The sequence below is a fragment of the Athene cunicularia genome (genome assembly GCF_003259725.1).
Source record: "Athene cunicularia isolate RWA chromosome 13 unlocalized genomic scaffold, athCun1 chr13_part1, whole genome shotgun sequence".
In the NCBI taxonomy this organism is placed as follows: Eukaryota; Metazoa; Chordata; class Aves; order Strigiformes; family Strigidae; genus Athene; species Athene cunicularia.
Window position 1 is genome coordinate 6,351,571 of NW_020799117.1, and position 22,516 is coordinate 6,374,086.

Below are 22,516 nucleotides of genomic sequence, written 5' to 3' on the forward strand. Positions count from 1 at the left end.
AGCAAAGTGCTTTACAACCTTGCTTTTAATGAATTTTTGCATTACACAAGATTGAATGGTTTTGAGAACTGGTACTGAGAAGTGTTTCAGGAATTGGAGCAGAGGTGCAGGGTGTGAGAGGATGGGCCAGTGCATCACCTGTGCTCTGAGCCATTCCCCTGAGAACAGTCCTTAAAGTCCTGGAAGAGACTTGTTTTGTTAAACATTTTATTCTTTATAATGCTGACAGACAGAAATACATTAGCTTTTCATTTAGTAAGGAGAAATGAATCACTTGGTGTTAGCATGAAACCAGGTTTAACATAATCAAAAGTGGCCCACAAGGTAATTGCTCATTGTATGACAAAGGTCACCTGTGATACAATAGTTCTATCTTGCTGTAGTCTGCCTGAGCCGTGTCCGTGCTTGTACCTGGAATACTGAAACTTCACCCACCGAGTCAGGTGAAGCTAAGAAGGTTCTTTAGCTGCTCCTGGTAACTACACCAGACTGGGGGCCTGAGGCATGAGGAACCCTGAACAAGAGCTAGATGAAAAGTAAGTTTAAGGGTATTGGGCTCTAGCTTATGAACAAAAAGTTACTACTAAAAATACTCAGGAAAATATGTACAAGAGCATATCTGTAATCATGACAAAGGCAGTGATTGCTACATGTTTAATAATTCAGAAGTTTTGGAGGATGTGTTATGTTGATCATTTCCAGATCTAAGCTGCCATTCTTTCCTGGATTGGGATTGTGTAAGTGCTCATGTGGAAGGAACACTGGTTACTTCTGTGTTCTGCCTGAGAAATAACTGCCCCTCAGTCCTGTTACCGGGGCACAAATTCACATAACCCTGGGGTTGTCTCCTTGGCTCGCTTCACCCAAACTCACTGCAGAAGCACCAGCTGCAGAGAGGTAGATTGCATGAGGAATATTTGTTTCCTATTTAATGCTAAGCAGAGGCTTTACCTATATCTAAATACTTTCTCTGCAACATCAGGGGTCTGACTGACAAAGGGAAGAGAACAGGACCACCAGGAAAGAGGGCTGCTTCTGGTATGTGGAGCTGTTCCACCTTCAGGATTTAGTTTGAGATGTGCTCATAAAACACACGGCTTCAGTCCTGTGAGTGACTTTGGGAATATCTGATTTGGCTGCAACAAGTATTTTAAGAAAACTACAACAAACAAATGGCCACAGCCTCCTCCAGAGGGTAAGGAGGCAGGTGACAAGGACCTCTCTATACCTTGTAGAGATGGAATGTGTTACCATCCTAACAACTCTATGGCACACTTGAGATAAGGCCTTAGGGACCCCATGGTGAGTCTTGGTTCTGAGTCACTCCAGCGCTGCCCTTTCAGTGAGGGAGTCTGTAACACTCATACTTCAGAAAGAGGAGAGCCAAAGCAGAAGGCATCTGGGTCCTAGAGCAGAGCAGAACTGTGTGCTCTGCAGAGCCATGAGGACAGGGATCTACACCAGGGTGATGGTGCCAGCTAACAGAACTGGTAGTTGTTGCTCTTGAGAAGGGGCTGGCCACTCTCCTCTTGCTCACAGGACACCTCACAGCAGCCAGAGGTATCACAGCCACTGTCTTCCTCAGCAGTGGAAGGGAGGTTGGTGTAGTCCTTGAAAGCAAAAAATAAAAACAAAACACAACCCAAGTGTGCTTTGGTCCTTTGCTGTGTGTACTGTGTCCAGCTCTGGGGGCACCATCATTAGAAGGACATGGACCTGCTAAAGCAGGGCCAGAGGAGGCCATGAAGATGGTCAGGGGGCTGAAGCACCCCCTGTGAGGACAGGCTGAGAGAGTTGGGGGTGTTCAGCTGGAGAAGAGAAGGTTCCAGGGAGACCTTAGAGCAGCCTCCCAGTAACCCCCAAGGGCTACAGGAAAGATGAGGAGGGTCTCTTGATCAGGGGGTGTAGGGATAGGATGGGGGGTGATGGTTTGAAGCTGAAAGAGTGGAGACTGAGTTTAGATGTAAGGAAAAAAATTCACTGTGAGGGTGGTGAGGCCCTGGCACAGGTTGCCCAGAGAAGCTGTGGCTGCCCCCTCCCTGGAAGGGTTCAAGGCCAGGTTGGATGGGGCTGTGAGCATGTGACGATGTGGTGGAAGTTGTCCCTGCCCCTGGCAGGGGGTTGGAACTGGGTGATCTTTAAGGTCCCTTCCAGCCCAAACCAGTCTGTGACTATGAGTGGAGTACAACACCTGTTTCTGCAGTGGTGTCCAGCTGGGGATGCAAACTCAACACTACCCTTTGCTGTGCCTGTGCTGCTGTGGAGCTGCAGCACAGCAAGTCAGGAGGCAGCACACCTTGTGTCCAGCTACACACCAAATCCAGGGGCACGGGGCAGGGCAGTTGCATGCGTAGCCCTATCACTATCCATATTGCTGCCTGTAGAGGTTGCCACACAGCCGTTCTGTCTTTGTTCAGCCTCCTTTGGTCATGGTGGGGAGTGACTTAACCCTTCAGCATGGGGAAAGCTTGGTGCCCCTCTGCACTTCACAGCAACACTAAACTGCTCTCCCCAGTTCAAGGTAAGGGACATCACCAGGAAGGTTGTCTGGGAGCTGTTTGTGTAGGAGGAAAACATGTCTCCCCCCTTCTTTCTCTCCAAAGATCCTCACCTGCTCCTTATGCACCTCCAGTTCTTTCTGAATGAAGCAGCAGATCTGGTCAAAGGTAGGTCTCTGCGTGGGCTCCAGGCTCCAGCATGCCTGCATGATGCTGTACCTGCAGAGCCAAACAGGGACAAGGCAATTTCACCATGCTGTTGTGAAGCACCCCCAGGCTCTTCCCTGCATTTGTATCCCAGGCACATGGTACTGAGCAGTCCCTTCTCCTCCTGTCTATAAAACCAATGGTCAGTGCATGTACAGTGCTCCAGGGAAAGGTGAGCACAGGAGTGGGTAAAGTAATCTTATCAACAAGGGGCTTCATGCCTCCAGTATTTTTCTTTAAGCTTAAACTCATTCCCTTCCTGCAACCTACTCAGGCTTGTCTTCTCAAAGTCCTAGGGTCAAAAATAGCTGACTGAAAAGAAAAATCCACCAAGTTCAGGAATGTGGACATATAGCATGAGCTCTCTCAGCTTCCTGTCCATAAACAGGGAAAACACTGGATGGAGCATCATAACGACCCCAGGTCTTGCTTTCCTAAAGGAGCAGCCTGGTAGGATCCAGTGAATCACAGAATCATCTCAGTTGGAAAAGCCCTTGAAGATCCTTCAGTCTCACCATGAACCTCACCCTGACCGTTACCAACTCCACCAGATCCCTCAGTGCTGAGTCAGCTCAACTCTTCAACCCCTCCAGGGATGGGGACTCCTCCCCTGCCCTGGGCAGCCCATTCCAACACCCAACAGCCCCTTCTGCAGAGAAATACTGCCTAATATCCAGTCTAAACCTTCCCTGGCACAGCTTGAGGCCATTCCCTCTTGTCCTATCACTTGTCCCTTGGTTGAAGAGACTCATACCCCCTCTCTGCACCCTCCTGTCAGGGAGCTGTAGAGGGCCAGGAGGTCTCCCCTCAGCCTCCTCTTCTCCAGACTGAACCTCCCCAGTTCCCCCAGCCGCTCCCCAGCAGACCTGTGCTCCAGACCCTGCACCAGCTCCGTTGCCCTTCTCTGGCCACGCTCGAGTCATTCAATGGCCTTTTGGGAGTGAGGGGCCCAAAACTGAACCCACTCATCAAGGTGCAGCCTCCCCAGTGCTGAGTACAGGGGTCAGATCCCTTCCCTGTCCCTGCTGGCCACACTAGTGCTGATACAACCTGAACCTCAAGGGCAGACACACCTGGGAGCCACAGGCAGACCTGTGACCACAGTCCCTTTGCCACCTCCCTGCCTGCCCACTGTGACACAGCTCCAGCCACCCTGTCCCTGGTGTGTGTGTATCTCAGCACAGCCACTCACATTTCTAAGGGAGCAAAGTCAGGCCTGGCCATCTGGTATCCCTGCTTCACCATGCTGTAGAACTTGCTGTTCACCACCATGCCGGGATAGGGACTTTTACCTGTGACAGGAATGAAAGCAGAGGTGGCTCTCAGATCAGAGGCTCTAATACTCCAGCCTGGAGCATCACCCAAGCCAGGGCTACTCATTCTCAGGGAGTTCCAAGTTTGAGCAAACCATCCAGGATCCATTGTTTTTAATGGTCCCTCTGGAAGCATAACAGTGTTTTACAGCCCTGATAAAACCTAAATTTTTTTGTCAACCTTCCTCCTTTCTTGGAAACTTTTCTGCAGAGACATTAGGGTAGTGGTAAGTCATGTAAAACAGGTTTGCAAGCTTGCTTCTTTCTTACCAAGGGAGAAGATTTCCCAGAGAAGGATGCCGTAAGACCACACATCACTCTGCACTGTGTAAATGCAGTCAAAGATACTCTCTGGGGCCATCCATTTCACAGGCAGGCGGGCCTGGAAGAGCAAAGAGTTCTGCAGACTGGGACAAGCTGGCAGCTTATGCTACACCCTGTCCTTCACACTCCAGCCACACCCTACCCTTCTCTTGTCCCCATTTTAATTACTTACATTGCCTTTTACAACATAGTTCGAATCATTCATGATATCACGTGCAAGGCCGAAGTCACAGATCTTGGCTACCCGTCCATCTGATATGAGCACATTCCTGGCTGCTAAGTCACGGTGGATGCACTGGGGAGAAGAGAGTGCCACTGAGACCTAGCCGACATCCCCCAGCAGTCCCAACTAATTCCCTACAGCCCAGGCTTGTCATGGAAACAACACTTAGGAGGGCAAGGGGAACATGTACTGCTTGAAAAGCCCATGTAAGAGTCACTGTCATGCACGAGGAGTATGGGCTCTCTTTCAATCACCTCATTTGCAATGCTAAGACATTGTGACATTTCATGCCATGTCCTTTAATCACTCATGGGGCCGTCATCTTCCCCGTGGGAGGAAGCTTGGGACCAGGGGCTGTTGACACTGTATCCTCATCTCTGAACCAGTCATACATTACTCTGGTGCTCTAAATGAGCCAGTTCTGGCAGACAGCTCAACGGCCACTTTCAGTTCCTTGTCCCTGGGCCAACGGGGAAGCTGCCAATGCAAGAAAGCTTCACATCAAAGTTACTGACCTCATGTAAAAGCTGGGGAGAAAAATGTTGAGACTGGCATGATGCACAGCCCTGTGTTCCCCCCGTAACACTGTCCCTGCCGTGATGGCCTGCCTGGAGCCCGTGGAAGACAAAGGCTCTGAAGGGAACACCAGCCACCACAGCCCAGCATGTCTGAACCCAAGCAATGGAGCAGAGAGGCCCATTTTCAGCAGCAGCTTTCTTGAGCTTGGCCATGCAATCTGAAAACATCCTGAACCTTGTGCAGACATGATGGCTGGTGCCTGCTGGCTGGACTGGTGTTTCCCCATTGGGGTGCTAGCAGCATCTGTCCTCTTGGCACTCACGTTCTTTGATGCAAGGAATGCCATGCCCTGGGCCACCTGGCTGGAGAACTGTAGCAGGTCAGAGAGATTGAGGGGACGGAGGTCCTCCCGGGCTTCATCATCTTCCTCCAAGCTTTTCCCTGAAATTCCAAGTGAAGTTTTAGAGTTGCTGCAAACTTAGCAAACAATGCAAGCTATGCTGTATCATGGTTATGCAGAACTAAACCAGACAGGATGGCCAGAGTAAAGAATTCATGAAAACACAGAAAGGAGCCTTTAACTCACCCCTGACTTGCGCAGAATCTGATGACGTTGAAGATGATGATGATGACACAGGCCTCATTTCAACATATGTTTCCAAACCCTGGCCCGAAAAGCCACTGTCACTGAGTCAGAAGCAACAGAGATGGAGACAGGCTGTTATCAACACTCCAGCAGTACCTTCTGCCCTTCTCCACATCCACTGAGAGAAGAAACCACATCCCTGCCTGCAGGAAGTGGCTTAGCTAGAGGCTTAAGGGCAAAGGGAAAGTCAACGTTGAGGCTGATTCGGAAAGGGGACCTAGGTGCCCTGTGGTGTGGGGCTCCAAGTACTGCTCCCCTTCTGTCAAGGAACTGCCCTTGGCTGATGGGGAGCCCTCAGCCTCTTGTCCTACAAAACCCATGTGCCCAACAGTGCAGGAAGCCAAAAAGGTCCAATTCCAGATAGGAGGGCAGACTGGATTGAAACCTGGATTTATTGTGGGGTATCTGTCAAAAACTTTGAAAAAGTTGGAACTGCAACCAAGTCAAAACATAGACATCCCCAGTGGCTTTTACATCCTGGTATTCTGCAAGTCCCCAGACCTTTGGTCTTCATCTCTCCCCAGCAGACTTCTCTCTGCACACTTCTCTCAGCAAGTATCCAGGCCCTGCATTGCTCAGCCCCATGGCTGCCCAAGCTCTGCTTTTACCTGCGGATGTATTTCTTCTCTAGGTCAATGTTCTTGTAATCAGCAGTGCTGTCTAATGAGGTGTCCAGGGAAGAATCTTGGATAATTATAGATTCAGCCTTCTTTCGCAGGAAATTCAGCAGATCCCCGTAACGACAGTACTCGGTGATGACGAGGATTGGGCCTGGGAGAGAGGTAGAAAGGATTCATTAAAAAGTGATGTTACTGTGACCTGTCCTGAGGATTACTTTCCCTGGAGGGGTGGCAGAACCCACACTGCACATAAGCATGTCTGGAAATGGCCAGCCCACAGGCCCTTGCAAAGTTATAGGTTCAAAAAAGAGCACTGAGCTCATCAACTATCTCTGTGTGAGACTGAGGAGAGGTAAAAGCCTCAGAGGAGCAGACCATGGGAGGGGTCCATGGTAAAAGCAGAGCTGTGGGATCCTACCTCCATAGGTACATGCTCCCAGCAGGTTAACAATGTTCTCATGGTGTCCCAAGTGACTCATGATCTTCAGCTCAGACATGAGAGCCTCCTGCTCATCTGTGTCTGCTGATGCTGCAAAACAAGAGAAGGGCCATGTGAAGGAGTGAGGGAGGGACAAGGGAGAGATGATGGCGGAGGAGAGAAAAAAGTGTAGACAGAGATATGGGACAAAAGGAGATGACACACTCAGAGGAAAACATGTCCTCTGTCTGTGCCTCTGTGCCTCTGGCCACATGTCCACAAAAGTGAGAGTAGTGTGATTTCAACATCCAGTACTTATCACAGAAACATCTAAAAAAAGTAGATATTGCAGCTTGGGAGCACTAACATGTGGTGAACACACACTGCATCCTGCCCAAAGGAGCTTGGGGGATTTCAGTCTTTGCAAGTTGCTTTGGGCTTACACTTTAGCATCTTCACAGCCACTTTGAGGACAGAGTCTTCTTTGCCCAGCCCAAAAGCAGTGGCTTCTACCACTTTTCCAAAGGCTCCTGCTCCAAGAGTTTTTCCTGCAGAGGGAAAAAAAGAAGTATTTATAAGCTCTTTCTATAAAGCATCTTGAGCAGTTGTCCTGCAGACAGCCTTGAGGAGGATGTCTGGTGGGTGGGGATTCCTACTGAGCCCAGACAAGATGACACATCCCTTAGTCAGGAGCTGGTTAACATCTGAGGGGAACTCTACTGTAAGAAAAGATGGTGTGAAAGAGGCCATGTCCCAACATGGGCTCACCATCTCTGTGCATTAGGAATGACCCCAGATGCAAGAGGAAGGATATGATCCTCTCAACCTTCCTCAGAGCAATGGAGGCTGGAGGGAGGTTGCACCCAAGCGTTTTAACACCCTGTGTGGAAGAGGACAGCAAGGCCTCGTTAATAATGTTCCTGTTGTGTCTGGATGCAGCTTTGGATATTGCCCAACTGCTTTGGTTCTCTCCATTAGAACATTTCAGCTCTGTGGTGAGCTGCATGCCACCAGGCAAGCAACAGGGAAGGTTTCTTACCAAACTGGAGATTATTCCTGGGAAATTCCCATTTTTCATTGTATGGCAGCTGAGTGGGATCAATAAAGATGTAGTTGTTCCCTTCACAGGCCTCAATGATCTTCCACCTCACCTGGTATTTGGGTTTCTGTAAGGAAGAGACTCCAGTTATTCAGTGTTCCTCAGGTCCTGAGGGTTCCTAATCCCCGCATGCACTCTAGCTCTCACCCTGCAGGCATAGAACTAAGACTTAGGTTTCAATCCATTAAATATTTCTTGCTTTGAACCCAGTCTGAATGAGAGGGGCTTTGTCTGCACAGCCTGGTCCCTTTGCTGTTATAAAGTCCCTCTAAGTTGTCACCCATGGCTGAGGGAGGGTCTCTTGCCTCTTCCACTTGAAGTAGCCCGTTTTCCCCGCTTGGGATGGCAGAGCTGGGAGAGCCAGCACATCCCACCATACCAATGGCCAACAGTGCCTAGCTGGTGCAGGAGGGAGATGTCCCCACTGTGTCTCCTTCCTTGGTACCCTGGGTTGCTGAGCACAACAGAATGGCAGAGCTGGCCCAACTCTGCTTCCCTTACAGGGAAAAAAAAAAAAGACATGGAGAAAGACAAGTAAAAATTTCTTCTATTTTCCACAAATCTCATGGCAGACATAGCCAGACAAGGCAGAGAGAAGCAGCACTGGAACCTATGGGCAGAGGCAGTTGCCAGCTTGTGTTGGGTGATGTTATTCATGCTGAGAGGGGTAGGGAGCCAGGTGGGAGGCACAAATAGAGAGAGAGGCAGTGAAATAGCTTGGCATGAGAATACTGTGCATGCTCCTGTACAAGGAGACAGGCAAGGACCTGCACCCCAGTGTGACAAAGGTGGTCTCAGGTCCATCAAGACAGGCACAAGGAAGCATGGGTGGAGTGACCATGGTTGCGATGAATCACCTCATGTCCCAGCTACTGGGATGTGTGCGCTGAAGTGCTTCTCCTCACCACTTCCCCTGGATAGCTGCAGAGAAGGATGCAGTGTATGAGTAGATGCTCAAAGCTGGGTTAGCACAGGCATGAGGAACCATAACTGAGGCAAAAAGATCTGCAGTTTTGATGCAAAGCATCTGTTTGTTTTCTCCCCCACGCTGCTGCATTTTTCTTTGCCTGAGAGTTAAACATCCATGCCCATGCAGGCTGTTGAAAAAGGCCCAGTCAGGATGCTCCAAGCAACAGAGTTTCTGGTGGAGGTCCCCCCTAAAGAATCCCACACGCACGCAGTTTATTTGCTGTTGCCCACTCCCAGAGGGTGAGCATTGCTGCCTTCTGCTCCACAACTCAGCTAGCACTGCTGCAGTCAGCCATGGCTCAAGCAGCCCATGGTTGAGATAGGTAAGATTATTTATAAACACATCCTGATTCTCTTGGCCTTGCAAGACTTCCTAAAAACTGTTTCTTCAGAGCTGTGCTTACACACTGATCCACACTTCTCCCTCTGTTTCTGGACTACTGGCCAAACACAGCTCTGCTTGCAAAGCTGTAGGTGCTTGTCTGGAAGAGGGCTCTGCTGGATCTTCTGACAACCAGCACCAGAACTTTGCTGCAAAATTTGCAGCCTTGATGGGCTGTCAAAAGAAAAGTGCCAAAAGGGAGAGTTGAAAACAAGGAGATTTTTCACCCACTGATGAAGCAGAGGTGGCTATTGATTGGTACAGTTTATGGAAGCAACTGAGAAGGAATCCAAATGCTGAACATGAGTCTTGCAGAGAAAATGGGGTAAGTTCTTGTATAAAAATAGTGACCAAGCATTCCTGGAGACAAACGCCTTCTATCATCATTCTGTTTCCCCATAAAGATAGCTTTTTATAAAGCAGGGAGGAGAATAAAATGTAGATGCAAGCTGCAAACCACTTTTTTTCCTCCTTAATTCAATCTGTGGATTCATGATGGCCAGAGCAAAACCAGTTGCAACTGACAGCTCAGAGTGAGCACCTCTGACACCAAGGAATATCCACATGGACCTCTGGGCTACAAGCCTGAGGGACCAGGTTTGGAGTGGTGTTAACACACTGGGTTTAGTGCATGAGCCATGCCCTCCAGCAGAAAACTTCTGGAAGAAGTTGGGGAGGCAGTGGAGATGAGGATGTAGCTTGCCTGGTTGCCCCCAAGCTGAAGGCTCCCTGCCTGTGGCTGCCAGCAGAGGCAGGGGGGTCTCTGAGGCTGGGCAGGCCTTGCAGCCCTTGCTACACAACAGGGAATCTGACCTGGTTGTATTTGTAGAGGAGGAAGAGGAGTAGGAGGAACAGCAGGATCGATGTGCCTATGCAGGTGGAGAGGATGGGGCTGAAAAGCTTGTTTGGAAGTGCCATGACATTTCCTGGAAGAGAAAAAAAATGAGATGAGTAAACCATTCCTGTTTCAATCCCATCTCTGGGACCATTGTGCCCAGCTGTTCATTTAGGCTTCCCCCCTATGCAACACAAACCAGCACTGGCCTCAGAGACACCCAAAACCTGACGACTGGGAACTGAGGGAAGTCTCGATGCAAAACTCAAGGCTGCAATGGTTCCCCCTGTCCACCCCAGTTTCCACAAACAGCACCAGCTTCAGGTTAGACTGACTGGAGATAAAGATCTGTGCATGAAGAACAGTGCTGTCAAAAGATGCAGCCCCTGCACTCCAGTGGGCTGAGTTACAGCCAGCTAGGCTGCGCCCTGCAGCGAGGTCCTGTGGTTACGAGGTATTCATGGCGTGGCTCAGCCTTTGGCACCAGGCTATGTCCAGCCACCAGTTCCCACATGGTTCCTAGAACTGCCAAATGCCAAAGCCTCACACCTCCTGTGAAGACAGAGGGCTTGTGGAATCTATTCCACCTCTCTTGCAAGACAATATGGATATACATATAGGAAGACAGGCCCCCAGAAGCCCCCAAACTCTCCCCCACTCTGTCAAGCTACCAGTTTGTATCTTACTGGTGATGGTGAGCGAGTGAAACATGTCAGAAGCGTTCCCCTCCTTGTTAATGGCCACACAGCAGAAGGTGAAATTGTCACCCAGCTCCTGGAACAGGACAGCGCTCTCCACCTCCACCTCTTGGAAGGGCAACATGTTCACCACCTGGGGACTGGAGTCATTCAGTAGCAACCTATAGTCCTCATTGTATCTGCAGAGACACCAAGCAGGAGAGAATGAGTGTTCCTGTGCAGCACAGCTGCTCATAAGTGAATTGGTGCCTGTGTCAGACTAGACTGGGAACTAGGACTGCAGCTCTACGAGACCTGTTAATCACTGCCCTATTAAAAGACCTCTCCCTGACAAAGCCCTGTGTAGACAGAACCTTACCTGCCTCTGTGTGGCTACACCTGTGGAAGCAGTTCCCTCCTTGAACAGGGCTGGTACTGAGGCACAACCACCCCTGTCCAGGCAGCTGCAGTTGCTGCCTGTCACACTGTAGCTCAGTCAGCCTGTGCTCTGCAGAGCCTCAGACCTGTGAAGGTCCCAGAAAGATGACTAAAACCAGCCAGGATGTAGCTCTACAGCAGCCAACATCAAGGCACTTCTCCAAAGGACCCACATGTTCCTCAGAAAAGCATTGGGAGAACATGAATCACAGGTGGCTGAACTCATCAATCTCAGGACTTTAAGAATAGTACCTTCCCCCTCTCCTCAGATAGCCCCCAAGACTTTTTAGCAGGGCAACATCCCCGTTGCTGTTATCAAACAGGCTCTGCTACATTGCCTGTAGGCAAGCCCATACAGTGCTGCTCAGCAAATGTCAGCACAGGAAGGGCAAGTGCTCGATGTTCTGGGCATTTCTCACCTGTCAGAGTGAGTGGGACACTGGTACCACTCAATGCGTGGGGCAGGGTAGCCGATGGCCATGCACTGAAGGATGGAGTCATTGGCTGGCACCTTGATTCTGCAGACCCTTGGAGGAGCTGTTGGGGAAGACAGATAAAGTGTGAGTGCTATGACCAGAGGAAGAGCACATTCCTTGTGCCCCGATTTACATTCCACATGTGCAATAATAAAACATCAGGAACCCCTGTGCTATGCACAGGTTCGGGCTGGGTCCCAGAGGCAGTCTGGCCCTGCGTCCTGTGGGCATTGGGCTGGAAGCACCCTGGTACCCCCCCCACTTGCTGCCAGCTGGGCAGCAGCCCCAAGGGTAAGCAGGGTGAAAGAACAGGCAATGCCCAGCACTTACATTTCACAGAAATATTGAAGGTAACAGATGCATTGGTCTTATTGTTGATGGCATAAAATGTATAGAGACCTCCCTCTCCTTCCTGCAGGCGGTTCAGGAAGAGTGTGGTGTTATACCTGCTCACACAGAGAGAGTAAACACCATAAAGCAAGCTGTGCTGAGGAAACTTAAGCAGTCTTCACTCAGCAAGATGCAGCTGCTTCCTGTGCCCAGGAGCAGGTGAACAGTTCTCAGCATTAATTCCAGCCCATGAGGGGAGTCTGCTACTTGTTTCTTCAGGGGAAGCAGAGAGGATCTGATCTTCCTTAGAGGAAAGACCTTTTGCCACCAAGTACACAGCACTTCTGAAAGTAGACTCAATGATCCCAAGGGTATTTTCCAACTTGAATGATTCTGTGATAGGCTCAGGTGAGCAAATGCTCAAAAAGAAGAGTTTAATATCTAAATCATTGCCTTTGAAGGGCTAGAGGATGCTGGTCCTTCTGCCAAAGTTATTCCTCCCATTTCTTAGCCTATCAAGTCACAGTCCCTAGTGTCCACTCCCCTCTGCCCCCAGCCTATTTCTCAGATCCAGATGCAAGAAAGACTTCACCCCAAAGCCATCGTGCTTGCTGAGTGGTACAGTTCCTCTTGTGGATTATTTCGGGTTTCTAAGAAAATGAAAGGGGAATTGCTAAAAACTCCCCAACAAACAGAATGATTCTCTTTCTTTCAGTCTCTTTTTGGCCTCAGTTGGCTGTAGGCTTTGGAAAAGCAGGCCTGTGCCCTCCATTGGGTCCTATCCACATAATGATGTTTCTGACTTCTATTGACATGGGGCATACAATGCCACTTGGTACATACACTGTCCAGACCTCAGAGCAGGGGACAGGTCTGAGGAGCAGTGAGGGAATTATTTTTTTTTTTGTACTGTTCATCCACCCCTGCAATTTCCTCCTGTAAGGAGAGTGTGAACTTGAACAGCCAGACCACAAGTGTGATACTGACTTCCACAAGGTTTTCTAAAGAGAAGGTGGTGTCCTCCTTGACCTGATCAGACCTGCTCACTGCTGTTTGTTAATAACACTGGAAAGAGAAGGCAGAAAGGCAAAACAGTTCCCTTCAAAACTAGTGAGTTTGCTGTCAAACTGCCTGTCTCACAAGGAAAGCATTGTTGGAAACATGCCACAGCCAGTGTAGAGAGCGAGCACATACCAATTGTTTCCAGGGGTCATTTGGAACTGCAATGTGCTGGTCCTAGAGTTCAAGGGGTTTGTGTGATTCCAGTTCCAGTCGACAAGTTTTGGGTAAGCCTTAATGTGGACCTGCAGCTGCAGACTCTCTCCCAAAGCAACCTCCTGGCTGGTAGCTTGCACTGGGGTCAGGAACACATAACCTCTCTCTGCAGGATGGAAGAGAGCACGACCATTAGCAGACATGTCCAGAGACCTGAAACAAGCTTATACCAGCTTCATAAATGGACCATTACTGGAAAGGGCAGCCTCAGCTGGGAGACTGCAGGAGAGAACGAAGCATTACACAAATTATGTTGTCAAAGCAGTACTTTTTAAATTGCTTCTTTGTCATGGCAGCTTGGATTACACAGCCTGAGGAAATCTAGAAAATCTTAGTGAACTCTCATGGGGAAAAAGGTTTTACGTGCTGTATCCTAATAAGTGATGAGGCTAAAACTGTATCTCCTGATTGCCCATAGAAGACAGGCCCCTTAGCTAAACTCCTGGCTTCTCACTTGGAAACAACCAAGCCCTCTTTGAGCCACGGCATGAAGTAGCTTTGGGACATCAGCAAACCTCAGCCCATGAGCTGCGAGGATGAATTTTCCATCTTGAGATACAAACAAGTGTATGATAGACCTGAACCCTCTTATGTGGATCTGCCACTGGAAGAGACAAAGATCCATACTCTGCTCATATGTGGCTTGCCCTTCCTTCCAGCCAGCCCTTCCCGGTCTTTAGCACAACCCTGCCCGTTTTGGTTTTGTTGTGGTTTTTTTTGTTTGTTTGGGGTTTTGTGTGTGTTTTAAAGCTGTTTATAAACACACAAAAACTGAGATTTCTGAGTTTTTTTTCATCCAGTATCCAAAAAATGTCCTCCTGCCCCTTGAGACACTGGGAACACCAGTTCCTTTTCTAGCAGTTCCACAGTTCTCATGTGAGCCTTCAGGCACAAGCAAGAATGATGTTTCCAACAGCAAAACTGGGAACAAAGTGGAGGCAGAAGTGGAAAACACTCAAGGCTATATGTGAGTCAGCCCACACCTTCCTGGTCTTTTGGGAAAGCACTCACCTACTACCTGAAGCATTGTTGAGGCATTCCTGAATCCTGCTGAGTTGTTAGCTATACAAGTGTATTTCCCACTATCTTCCATGGTCACCGCTGGAACGGACAGGATGTCACTGATGAAGTAGCTCTCATTTTCAAAGCTAGGCTTTTTAGTTCTCCTGACCTGTCAGGCAGGGAGGGAACATCAGGCACTTTCTTGGAAGGGTAGAAGATGGAACTGAATACTTACAAACATACCCACCCCCTCCTGTTCTGGGCTATGGAGCTTTGTTATAGTGCCCCTGTCACTGAAAGCCATCTACATGAAGACCAAGAGACATTAAATTTAAGTATTCAGGGCAGATATTCCCCAGCAGTTAGGATTATAGCTATTGCCAGCCTTCTGACTGCAAGTTGGCCTTACGTTGTGTGATCCAAACATATCTTGTATGTTATTTCACATCCTTAATAAAGGCATCAGATATAATAAAGGACTTCTAGCAAACTTTATCTAACCATCTAGCAGTTAAAACTCAGCACAACAGATTTAAATGCATTCCCTTTCTTCACCCATATCTTCTCTCTGGAACTGTGTGTCCTGAACATGTCTGCTGCTTTACAAGCCCTGACAGGGCTGGGTGGAGAAATGTTGCCTCAGTAGGTACTGTGGCTCCTGCTCAGTGAACTCAGCTGAAACAACACGCTTTCCTCCTCTCTTGCAGTAACATCCTGACGATGGGAAGGTGTTTAACTGTGTCATCCCAAGGAAAGGTTGGCCATATTCAGATATCTACAGCTTGTTTGAACAGCTGCTTTGGTCAGGCAGTCCAAGGCTTTGCTGCAGGTGACTTGGGTCTGAGCAGTTCTTACCACCCTATATCTCGTAGTTTCTAGGAAAGCACTATATACCCTTGAAGCAGCACAACTTACATTCTTTGCTGCTGTCACCCATCTGATGTCATACTTGTGGGAAGGAGCAATTACTCTGCAAGTGACTTCAAAAGGTTCACCCACAATTCGCACATGGTCTATAGGGTCCATTATCACCGATACAGGCTTCTCCAGGGCTACACAAAGGGAAAGATTCAACATCAGCTGGTCCAGTGACCCTGTGTGCTTTGGAGACTTCCCAAGGCCTGGCTACCTTCTCCTTTCCATCCTCTTCAGTCTTTTTACCCCCAGCCTTCTCATTCCCTAGGGATCATCACTCCCATCTGTGTCTGTAGGAAGCAGTACAAGTTGGGGAGAGCACAGCAGTCAGCACTGGGTTGAAAGGCAAGGGGAACCTTCTGCCATGATTATGGCCTGAGGACTTGCAGAACACCAGGGAGATGGGTGGACTTTTTTTCCTCTGTCCTTTAATAGTGTTTGCAAAGATTTGAACACCGCTGAACCCACAGAGAGCCACCTGAAGGAGCCAATTTGCCAGAAGCTGATGGAATTTTGACTCCATTAAATACCCTTTAAAGACTGCAGGTTCAAAAAGTCTTCCCTACCACTGGCAAGAAGCCTTTCCTTAACTATCTACTGTGGCCAGCTTAGCTATTGCTGTCTCCCCAGGGACAGCAGCAACCCCTCAATCCTTTACCTTCTTCCACAAACAGTCTTATTCTTGATGACTTCTCTGCTTTTCCATTTATCATTGCTTGGCATCGGTAAGAGCCCTTCTGCTTGCTTTGCACATTGTATAGCGTGATTCCTTTCTCGATACTGAAAGAATAGTTGGTTCCAGGTGGGAGCTGAGAGCCGTCATCCATTGTCAGAGTCACCCTGGATCCATACTCGGGGGCCGTGATGAGACAGGGGAGCTCAGCATTACCACCTCTGGTCACAAAGATCCGGAAACTTGGAACATACCACACAGTATTTGGATCTGCAGAGGAGACAAGGTAGGCCGGAGAATGGGATCAGAAAATGCCTTGAAGCAGAGAAACACATTCCAGCAACCGCAAGTCTCCAGCACTGCTACCCAGTGGGAGTTCGATGCTGGGGCAGCCCTGCTCAACGCCTGCCTGACTCAGCCTCCAAAAACTCACGCGACAAGCTGAGTTCCAGCTAAGACATTTGAGGCAAGTAGGATAATCAACTCACAAATGTAGATAGGCAAGAAAGACTGAGAAATATGCTTACCTCTAATTAAACTTTTCACCATGGTGTTAGTTTTATTTATCAGACCTCCAGCTTTCCTGTCTAGGACAGTATCTCTGGTACAAGGGAAGGGGTGAACACAAGTGGTGGAGCTACCACAGCATAATTCCTTCTGGGGTAAAAGAATATTTGGGGTTCAGGTCATATTGTGAGGACATAATTCGTGTGGTTCTCTCCCTTATCCGGGGTACTGGCCATACAGTTCTCCGATTTCCATATCTCACTGCTCATTACAACACTGACCAGACTTTCATCCCTGTTTTTTGCAGAAAGGGCAGCCAGGGTAAATGGAAGGTGATATCCAGGCCATTCCCACATGTGTGAGATTCAGCTCTGTACTGTACCCCAGTACTTCAGCCATGGGGCCCATTTTATGCATGCTTACGTGGTTGTGGGTGAGCCACTGCCTCACTAGAAGCCTGCACTGCTCCCCAAACACACACACAACCACAGCTGTAGAGAGGACCTGTGTCATGGCCACGCTCCCCAAAAGGACACCGTCCTGCCAGTGTAGGTAGAGGGAAGCATAGTTACCTCGCACAAACAGATGCACGGTTGCAATGCCCTTGTCACTGCTGTTGACATAAGCACACTTATAGGTGCCTGTATCCCTGTAAGTAGCCTTGGGAATATTGAACATGCTGCTGGTGTGGTTGATGAATATATTCTTTTGGCTCTTCCATTCAACTTCAGACTCTCCTGAGCAGTGCAAGATGACTGGATCACCCGTGTTAACAACCAGAGCAGGGAGGTCAGGGCTGATCACTGGGGATGCTGAGCCTACAAAGGAAAGAGTGAGGATGCAAAAGTGATCCTTAAAGATGTCTGTTGGAGTTCACACTGCGGAGCATGGAGTAGCTCAGCATCAGGAAGAAACTGAGCTTGGGATTCAGACTGGATTTTTGGCTCACATCACTCCAGCCATTCTCCATCCCACCAGACAGATATGATCTGATACTCCAAGGAATGAATTTCAGAGAAGAGAGAAAACCCCACATGTGAACATTTAGAGCCCTGGGACAGAAACAAAAATAAAATGGAGCTGATTAGGTCAGATGCTAGCTTGGAAATTGTTCTTCTTTGCCTCTTCTTGCAACAGTTTTCTTTCTGTGGCAGAGCTGGAGCTACTATATGACCATAACACCATTTGGTGAAAATTAAGTCAAGTCTAGTGGACGGGGCGCTCTATTACATTGGTGCTGTGATGAGGTAGAACAGAACTGGAAAGCTTCTGCAGAGCAGGAGTTCAGCTCACGCCTTTTGGGAAGACTGCTTTTTGGTTGCTGGGCAGTGGATTTTGCAGGACCCATACTTATGCATTATCAGAGTCACACAGTGCATTCTCCATGTAGATACCATCAAAACATTACAAAGTGAGTCACCATTATTATTCATATTTGAGGGTGGGAAACTGAGGCACAAGAAAGTAAACAGCTTCAAACATCAAATATCAAGCTTGACACTGCAACCCAGCTTGGTATCTGATGCCATCTCTACTTTGAAGATGGCTTCTCTACTGGCTGAATAAAGGGGAACCTGCGTCCCACTCCAGCCCTTAGTGTCAGAGGGAAATATTTTTCCCTGTTTTGCCGCATCAGCGTGTTCTTTGAGTCACCACCTATATTTAGGGTGGGGGGAAGTGAGAAATGAATCAGTACTGTGGGGCTAGGGAAGAAGTGGTACCACCACCCCCACGCCAGGCCTTCAGGGAGGACAGGAAACACATTTCAAATGGCTATCTGTGCTCAGGGGGCTCTGCACTCCCCTCCGGCCCCTATCCAGGGCCATTCTCCCACTTCTGCTTTTCTTCCCAGTTGCTAACCCATCCTCACATTTTAAAGGGATAAACAATGAGGTTCAAATAATACTAAGTAGAAAGGTAGCTACCCAATTTATCACTTTTGCTCTTTGTAGATGAGCTCACTGAATGCAGTGTTCCTCTGGGATGGCGGCAGCTGAAACAAGGGCTGAGTTTGGTCTTGTGATGCCTCAATCTCTGCAGCAGACTGCTCTGGACTTACAGCAACAGTTTAGTTGAAAGATTTGTTGTCCAAATGAACACAAAAGATTCATTAGGAAGTGGGAGAGGGCAAAGCACTCTATAATGGTACCATTAATCCAGCTGCACTTGCACATCCTTCAGGGGAAAGGGGAGTAGTGGCCAAATCTTACAGCCCTTGTTGAAGAGAAGAAAGGAGAGAAGGCTGGTTATGGTCATGGGTAGCAGAGAGTTTAAAGCAAATCTGTTCCCAGTTGCTGCCCTGGACACTGTCCCTATAACACAGGCAGTAGAAGCAGCACACACCCACCCATCTTCATCCACCCCTGCTCACAGCTCATTTGGTGAGGAAGACTGTCTGAGGTACAAACATGCATCATGTTCTACGGGCTGCGATCGGGGCTGTAGCACCAGAGCTCGTCCATCAGAGCTCAAAGAGCATCATTTAAGCAGTCTTGGGTTAATGCCTCCCTCTGTGCAACGAAAGGTCAAGAATGAGACTCAAGGTCCTGAAGAGCATTGCTGGTGTGTGACAACAATGCAGTTGCCCTGAGGAACCCAAACAAGGCCTGAATCAAACTCAATCACCCTGCAGGAAGAAGCAGAAGACAAGGAGCTTTGGGGCATGGAATGTTTGACATTTTTTCTCCTTGGATTGTGTGGGGTTTTTTTAGAGATGCTTTTATCTTTCTGTGGAAAGAGGAAAAGCCTCATTTATTCCCAGAGTGGAGAAAAACATGTCCCAGAATCCCTTGCAAAGCCACATTTTCCACATATCTAAGGTACAAAGCTCCTCTCTTTCTAAGCTATGTTTTCTAGCAGGGCTCAACACATTTCTGTTGCTTTTACTCTCTATCACTGTATGTTTTTCCCTCACCTATTCTCTGCTTTAGCTATCCCTCCACATCCAAGGCTTTAGCACCATTTAATAGGGGAGCCAAGCTCTTTGACTCAAATCTGCATTCAAACTGGCTCAGGGAAGGACCATGTTGTAACTGGTCCTTGGTTTGGCCACAGCAGGACAAGAAAAACAAGAGTGTCATGTCACTGTGTCCCTGTTGTTATCAACCTCCAGTTACTACTGAGATGCTATGGACAGAGAAGGCTCAGTGTAGGTGCTCTCTGTAACAGTGAAGCAGCAGCTAGCAGCCTTCAGTCTATCACTGGAGACTCCTGTCATTGGCACAACCGCCACACAAGGGGAGTGAGTACAGATGGGGCAGAGACACTGACAGGTGAAGGCCACCCAAGCATCCACTCCTTGTGTGCTGGGGGACGAGTCAAACACCCAGGCCCTTTTCCAGAATGGGGAAGCAGGGCTGCTGGGGGATGCTTTCTCCCTGCTGACCAGTGTGCAATCTTGCACGAAGCCTAAGGATGTGTCTGCTGCTCTCCAGCAGCTTCCGCAGCGCTGCCAGTAACTGCTGGCCAAGGGTTTTACCACACTTGGGTTGTGTAACCATGACCTCTAGTTACAGCTGCAGGCTCTGTCGCTGCCTCTCCCATGCCAACCAAAACATTACTTTCCTCTGCTGAGGGTTTGGAAATGGTAAGGAAGGAGAAGTGAAGGCTGGTAAGACAGAGACATTCAAGAACCTTACACACAGAAACCAGTTATCAGGACCTTGACTTGGTCCTGGGAGATAACTAGGCTAAGGTCTGGCCCTGGGAGAGACCCATACCAGACTTGAGTTCCCCTCATTGCCCCCTCAGTGATGGCAAGGAAAAGCTTGTTTCTGAGGACACCTTCCCCAGAGTCACCTACAGTGTCTAGGGAGCAGGGGGTGAGGAAAAGGGTGCTTATCACATCTCTGCTTGGGGCTTCTACATCAGAGGTTTAGATACATCCATAACAAGAAAACAAAAGAAACCCCAGGAAGACCTTTCAAGATGTCCAGGAACACAGATGTGAGCTGATCAAGTTTCAAATCTTTGCTTGATCCAAAGCTGGGATTTGAGCCCCTGACACTCCCCTAGCAAGAGCCCAGATCACAATGGTCATACCGCATCAGCCCTGGTACTCTCAGAAGATGCACTTGCAATCCAAGAGGGAGAAAGAAGTCAGGTTCTGACTCCAGTTTGAGGGTCTTCCTTTGGCACATTCTTTGGCTCCTCCTTTGTGCAGCAGATGGCCAACAGTGATGGTACTCAGACAAATTTGTCTCTAACATCCTGACACAGCTGACAGTGCCTGATGAGGATGTCACAGATGGTGACCTGCATTGCCCAGTGCCTCAAGGAACTTTCAGAGATTCTGACAGATATTGTTACAATCTCTCACAATTCTATATCAGACCTGCCTAGTCCCTATTATCTTAAAAAAACCCATAAGAAATTAAAACCACCGCAGCCTTCACAACCCAGTTCCCCACACAGTAGACCTGGAAAAAGCCTGCTCAGCATGTCAAAGATGTGACTTGAAGTGAAACACCATACAGCACAACAATGAGAGGGGATGCAAATTTCCTGGGCTGAAAATATGAACTGCAGTGTCTTAAGAGGGATATGCTGCCTCCTTGTTACAGCTGAATGCTTTCCCCACAGATTGCCCCCTTCCAGGGGGAACTTTACACCAGAGTCTCATTGTGTCCCCAAAGAAGCTCAAGAGGAAAATGAAGGAAAGTGCCACACAAGACTCCCAAGAGGCTGCCAGTGCTTAAGACATAAGATTAGTAATACTGGTTTCTGTCTGGTTGCAAACCTCAAAACAGGTTCAGTGATTGCTTCTTGAGGTTGGTGGGTTATCACCTCTTGGCCATCTCCACAGCCTCAAAAACCAGGCATATTCAACTTTCCCTTCTTGGCTGCCCAAGTTCTGTTTCCATCACATCCTGGCTCTACAGCCCTGTTGTTTATGCTAGCAGGACCAGAAAACAACAATCCTCAGACATCTCCAACCAGGCACAAAGTGGGCATTGGGAGGTGCCAATGCAGCCAACTTTCCCAGCTCTTTCACCTGCAGGCCAAGCACCTCCAGCTCTTGCCCCATCTGGGCAAAGGGTTATTTCAGAGACAGCTTTCCTCAGGACACCCTTTCTGCTGAACCTCTCCTTCCTCCTAAGCCCCAGCCAGACCAAACAGTGGAAAGTTTCCCTTTCCCATCTCACTGTTGCTGAGGCTCTTCCTATGCTATGTGCACCTTTTCCCGTGTGCAGCCCTCAGCAAGAGCAAGCCCTCAGCACAGCTGGGCTCCAGAGCCAGCACAGGCTAACAACACATCCTCTTCCCACCACTGTCCTCCCTCTATAACAACAGCCAGCTCTGGGTGGTCTTCAGAAAGCTGTTACAGCCAAGCCTGCACTAAATGCCAAGCTGGTGTTTCCTCCCTGACACACCATAGAGCAGACACGTTCTCTTGCTCACTCCCTACCCACATTGAGGCTCCTAGAACATGCCCACAGCAGCAGCAGCTGCTTCATGCAGCAGCCTGCAGAAGCAGGGACCAGCCCAGCCCACAGCAGGCTTTTGGTAGACACGATTAGGAGCCTGGCTTTGTCCTCCACTGCTGGGACTCAAGTGCCCATTAGTCCATCATTGTCCTGTCCACAGCCCCAGTGAGGCTGTCACCCCTCCTTGCCCAAGGAGGGATGGAACACTCATATCAGGCACCCAAGAAACCCTCACCACATCCCAAAACTGCCCCAGAATGACATGGATACACTGTAGAGCTTTGGGGGGCTTGGTGGACCTACCGTGCCAGGCACTGGCTGTAGTGAGCAGCAGGAGGAGAGCAGGACCCATGTCCTCAGTGACCGTGGTGCCCCCAGCGTGGAGTAGGGACACAGCTGAAGGATTCTCTTGAGCAGCAGGCACCTCTCCTCGCAGGCACTGTCTCCAGCGCTCCCTCAGCAGGAGCTTCTCCTTTCTGAGTTGACCACAAGTTAAGAAATTCCTTTTTTTTGTTGTTTGTTTTTGAAACAGGAGGGAAAAAAAGAAAGTGATGCTTTGAGACGTCACTGGTGACAAACCCCCACGGCAGAGGTGGGGCCAAGCTCGAACCCCTCTGTTGGGGCCACCCTCCGGTCTCAGAGGGGCGTTCAGCCCCAGACCACTCCCCGGGCCTGACAGAGGGCACTGCACCATGCCAGGGTTCAGGACAACTCCCATCTGCCCTGCCTGCTGCCACCCAAACC

General features: G+C 49.0%; 1 protein-coding gene across 3 annotated transcripts; it reads right to left on the reverse strand.

Annotated features, from left to right (window-relative positions):
* Positions 1 to 7: 7 nt before the first annotated feature.
* CSF1R (colony stimulating factor 1 receptor) lies at positions 8 to 22,263 on the reverse strand. 3 transcript variants are annotated; one of them, XM_026858485.1, is made up of 21 exons: positions 22,076 to 22,263; positions 16,919 to 17,164; positions 15,825 to 16,109; positions 15,167 to 15,303; positions 14,261 to 14,420; positions 13,172 to 13,355; positions 11,975 to 12,093; positions 11,588 to 11,705; positions 10,740 to 10,930; positions 10,032 to 10,144; positions 7,808 to 7,934; positions 7,212 to 7,316; positions 6,769 to 6,879; positions 6,339 to 6,501; positions 5,671 to 5,771; positions 5,407 to 5,525; positions 4,515 to 4,637; positions 4,289 to 4,400; positions 3,898 to 3,997; positions 2,612 to 2,717; positions 8 to 1,610 (listed from the first exon to the last, which is right to left on the reverse strand). In XM_026858485.1, the coding sequence occupies exons 1-21, from the start codon at positions 22,122 to 22,124 to the stop codon at positions 1,479 to 1,481; spliced, it is 2,901 nt and encodes a 966-aa protein (XP_026714286.1). In that variant the 5' UTR covers positions 22,125 to 22,263; the 3' UTR covers positions 8 to 1,478. The 3 variants fall into 3 exon arrangements, with proteins under 3 accessions (XP_026714286.1, XP_026714285.1, XP_026714287.1); XM_026858484.1 differs by having other exon boundaries at positions 11,975 to 12,090; positions 13,169 to 13,355; XM_026858486.1 differs by lacking the exon at positions 16,919 to 17,164 and having other exon boundaries at positions 11,975 to 12,090; positions 13,169 to 13,355.
* Between the last annotated feature and the right edge of the window lie 253 nt (positions 22,264 to 22,516).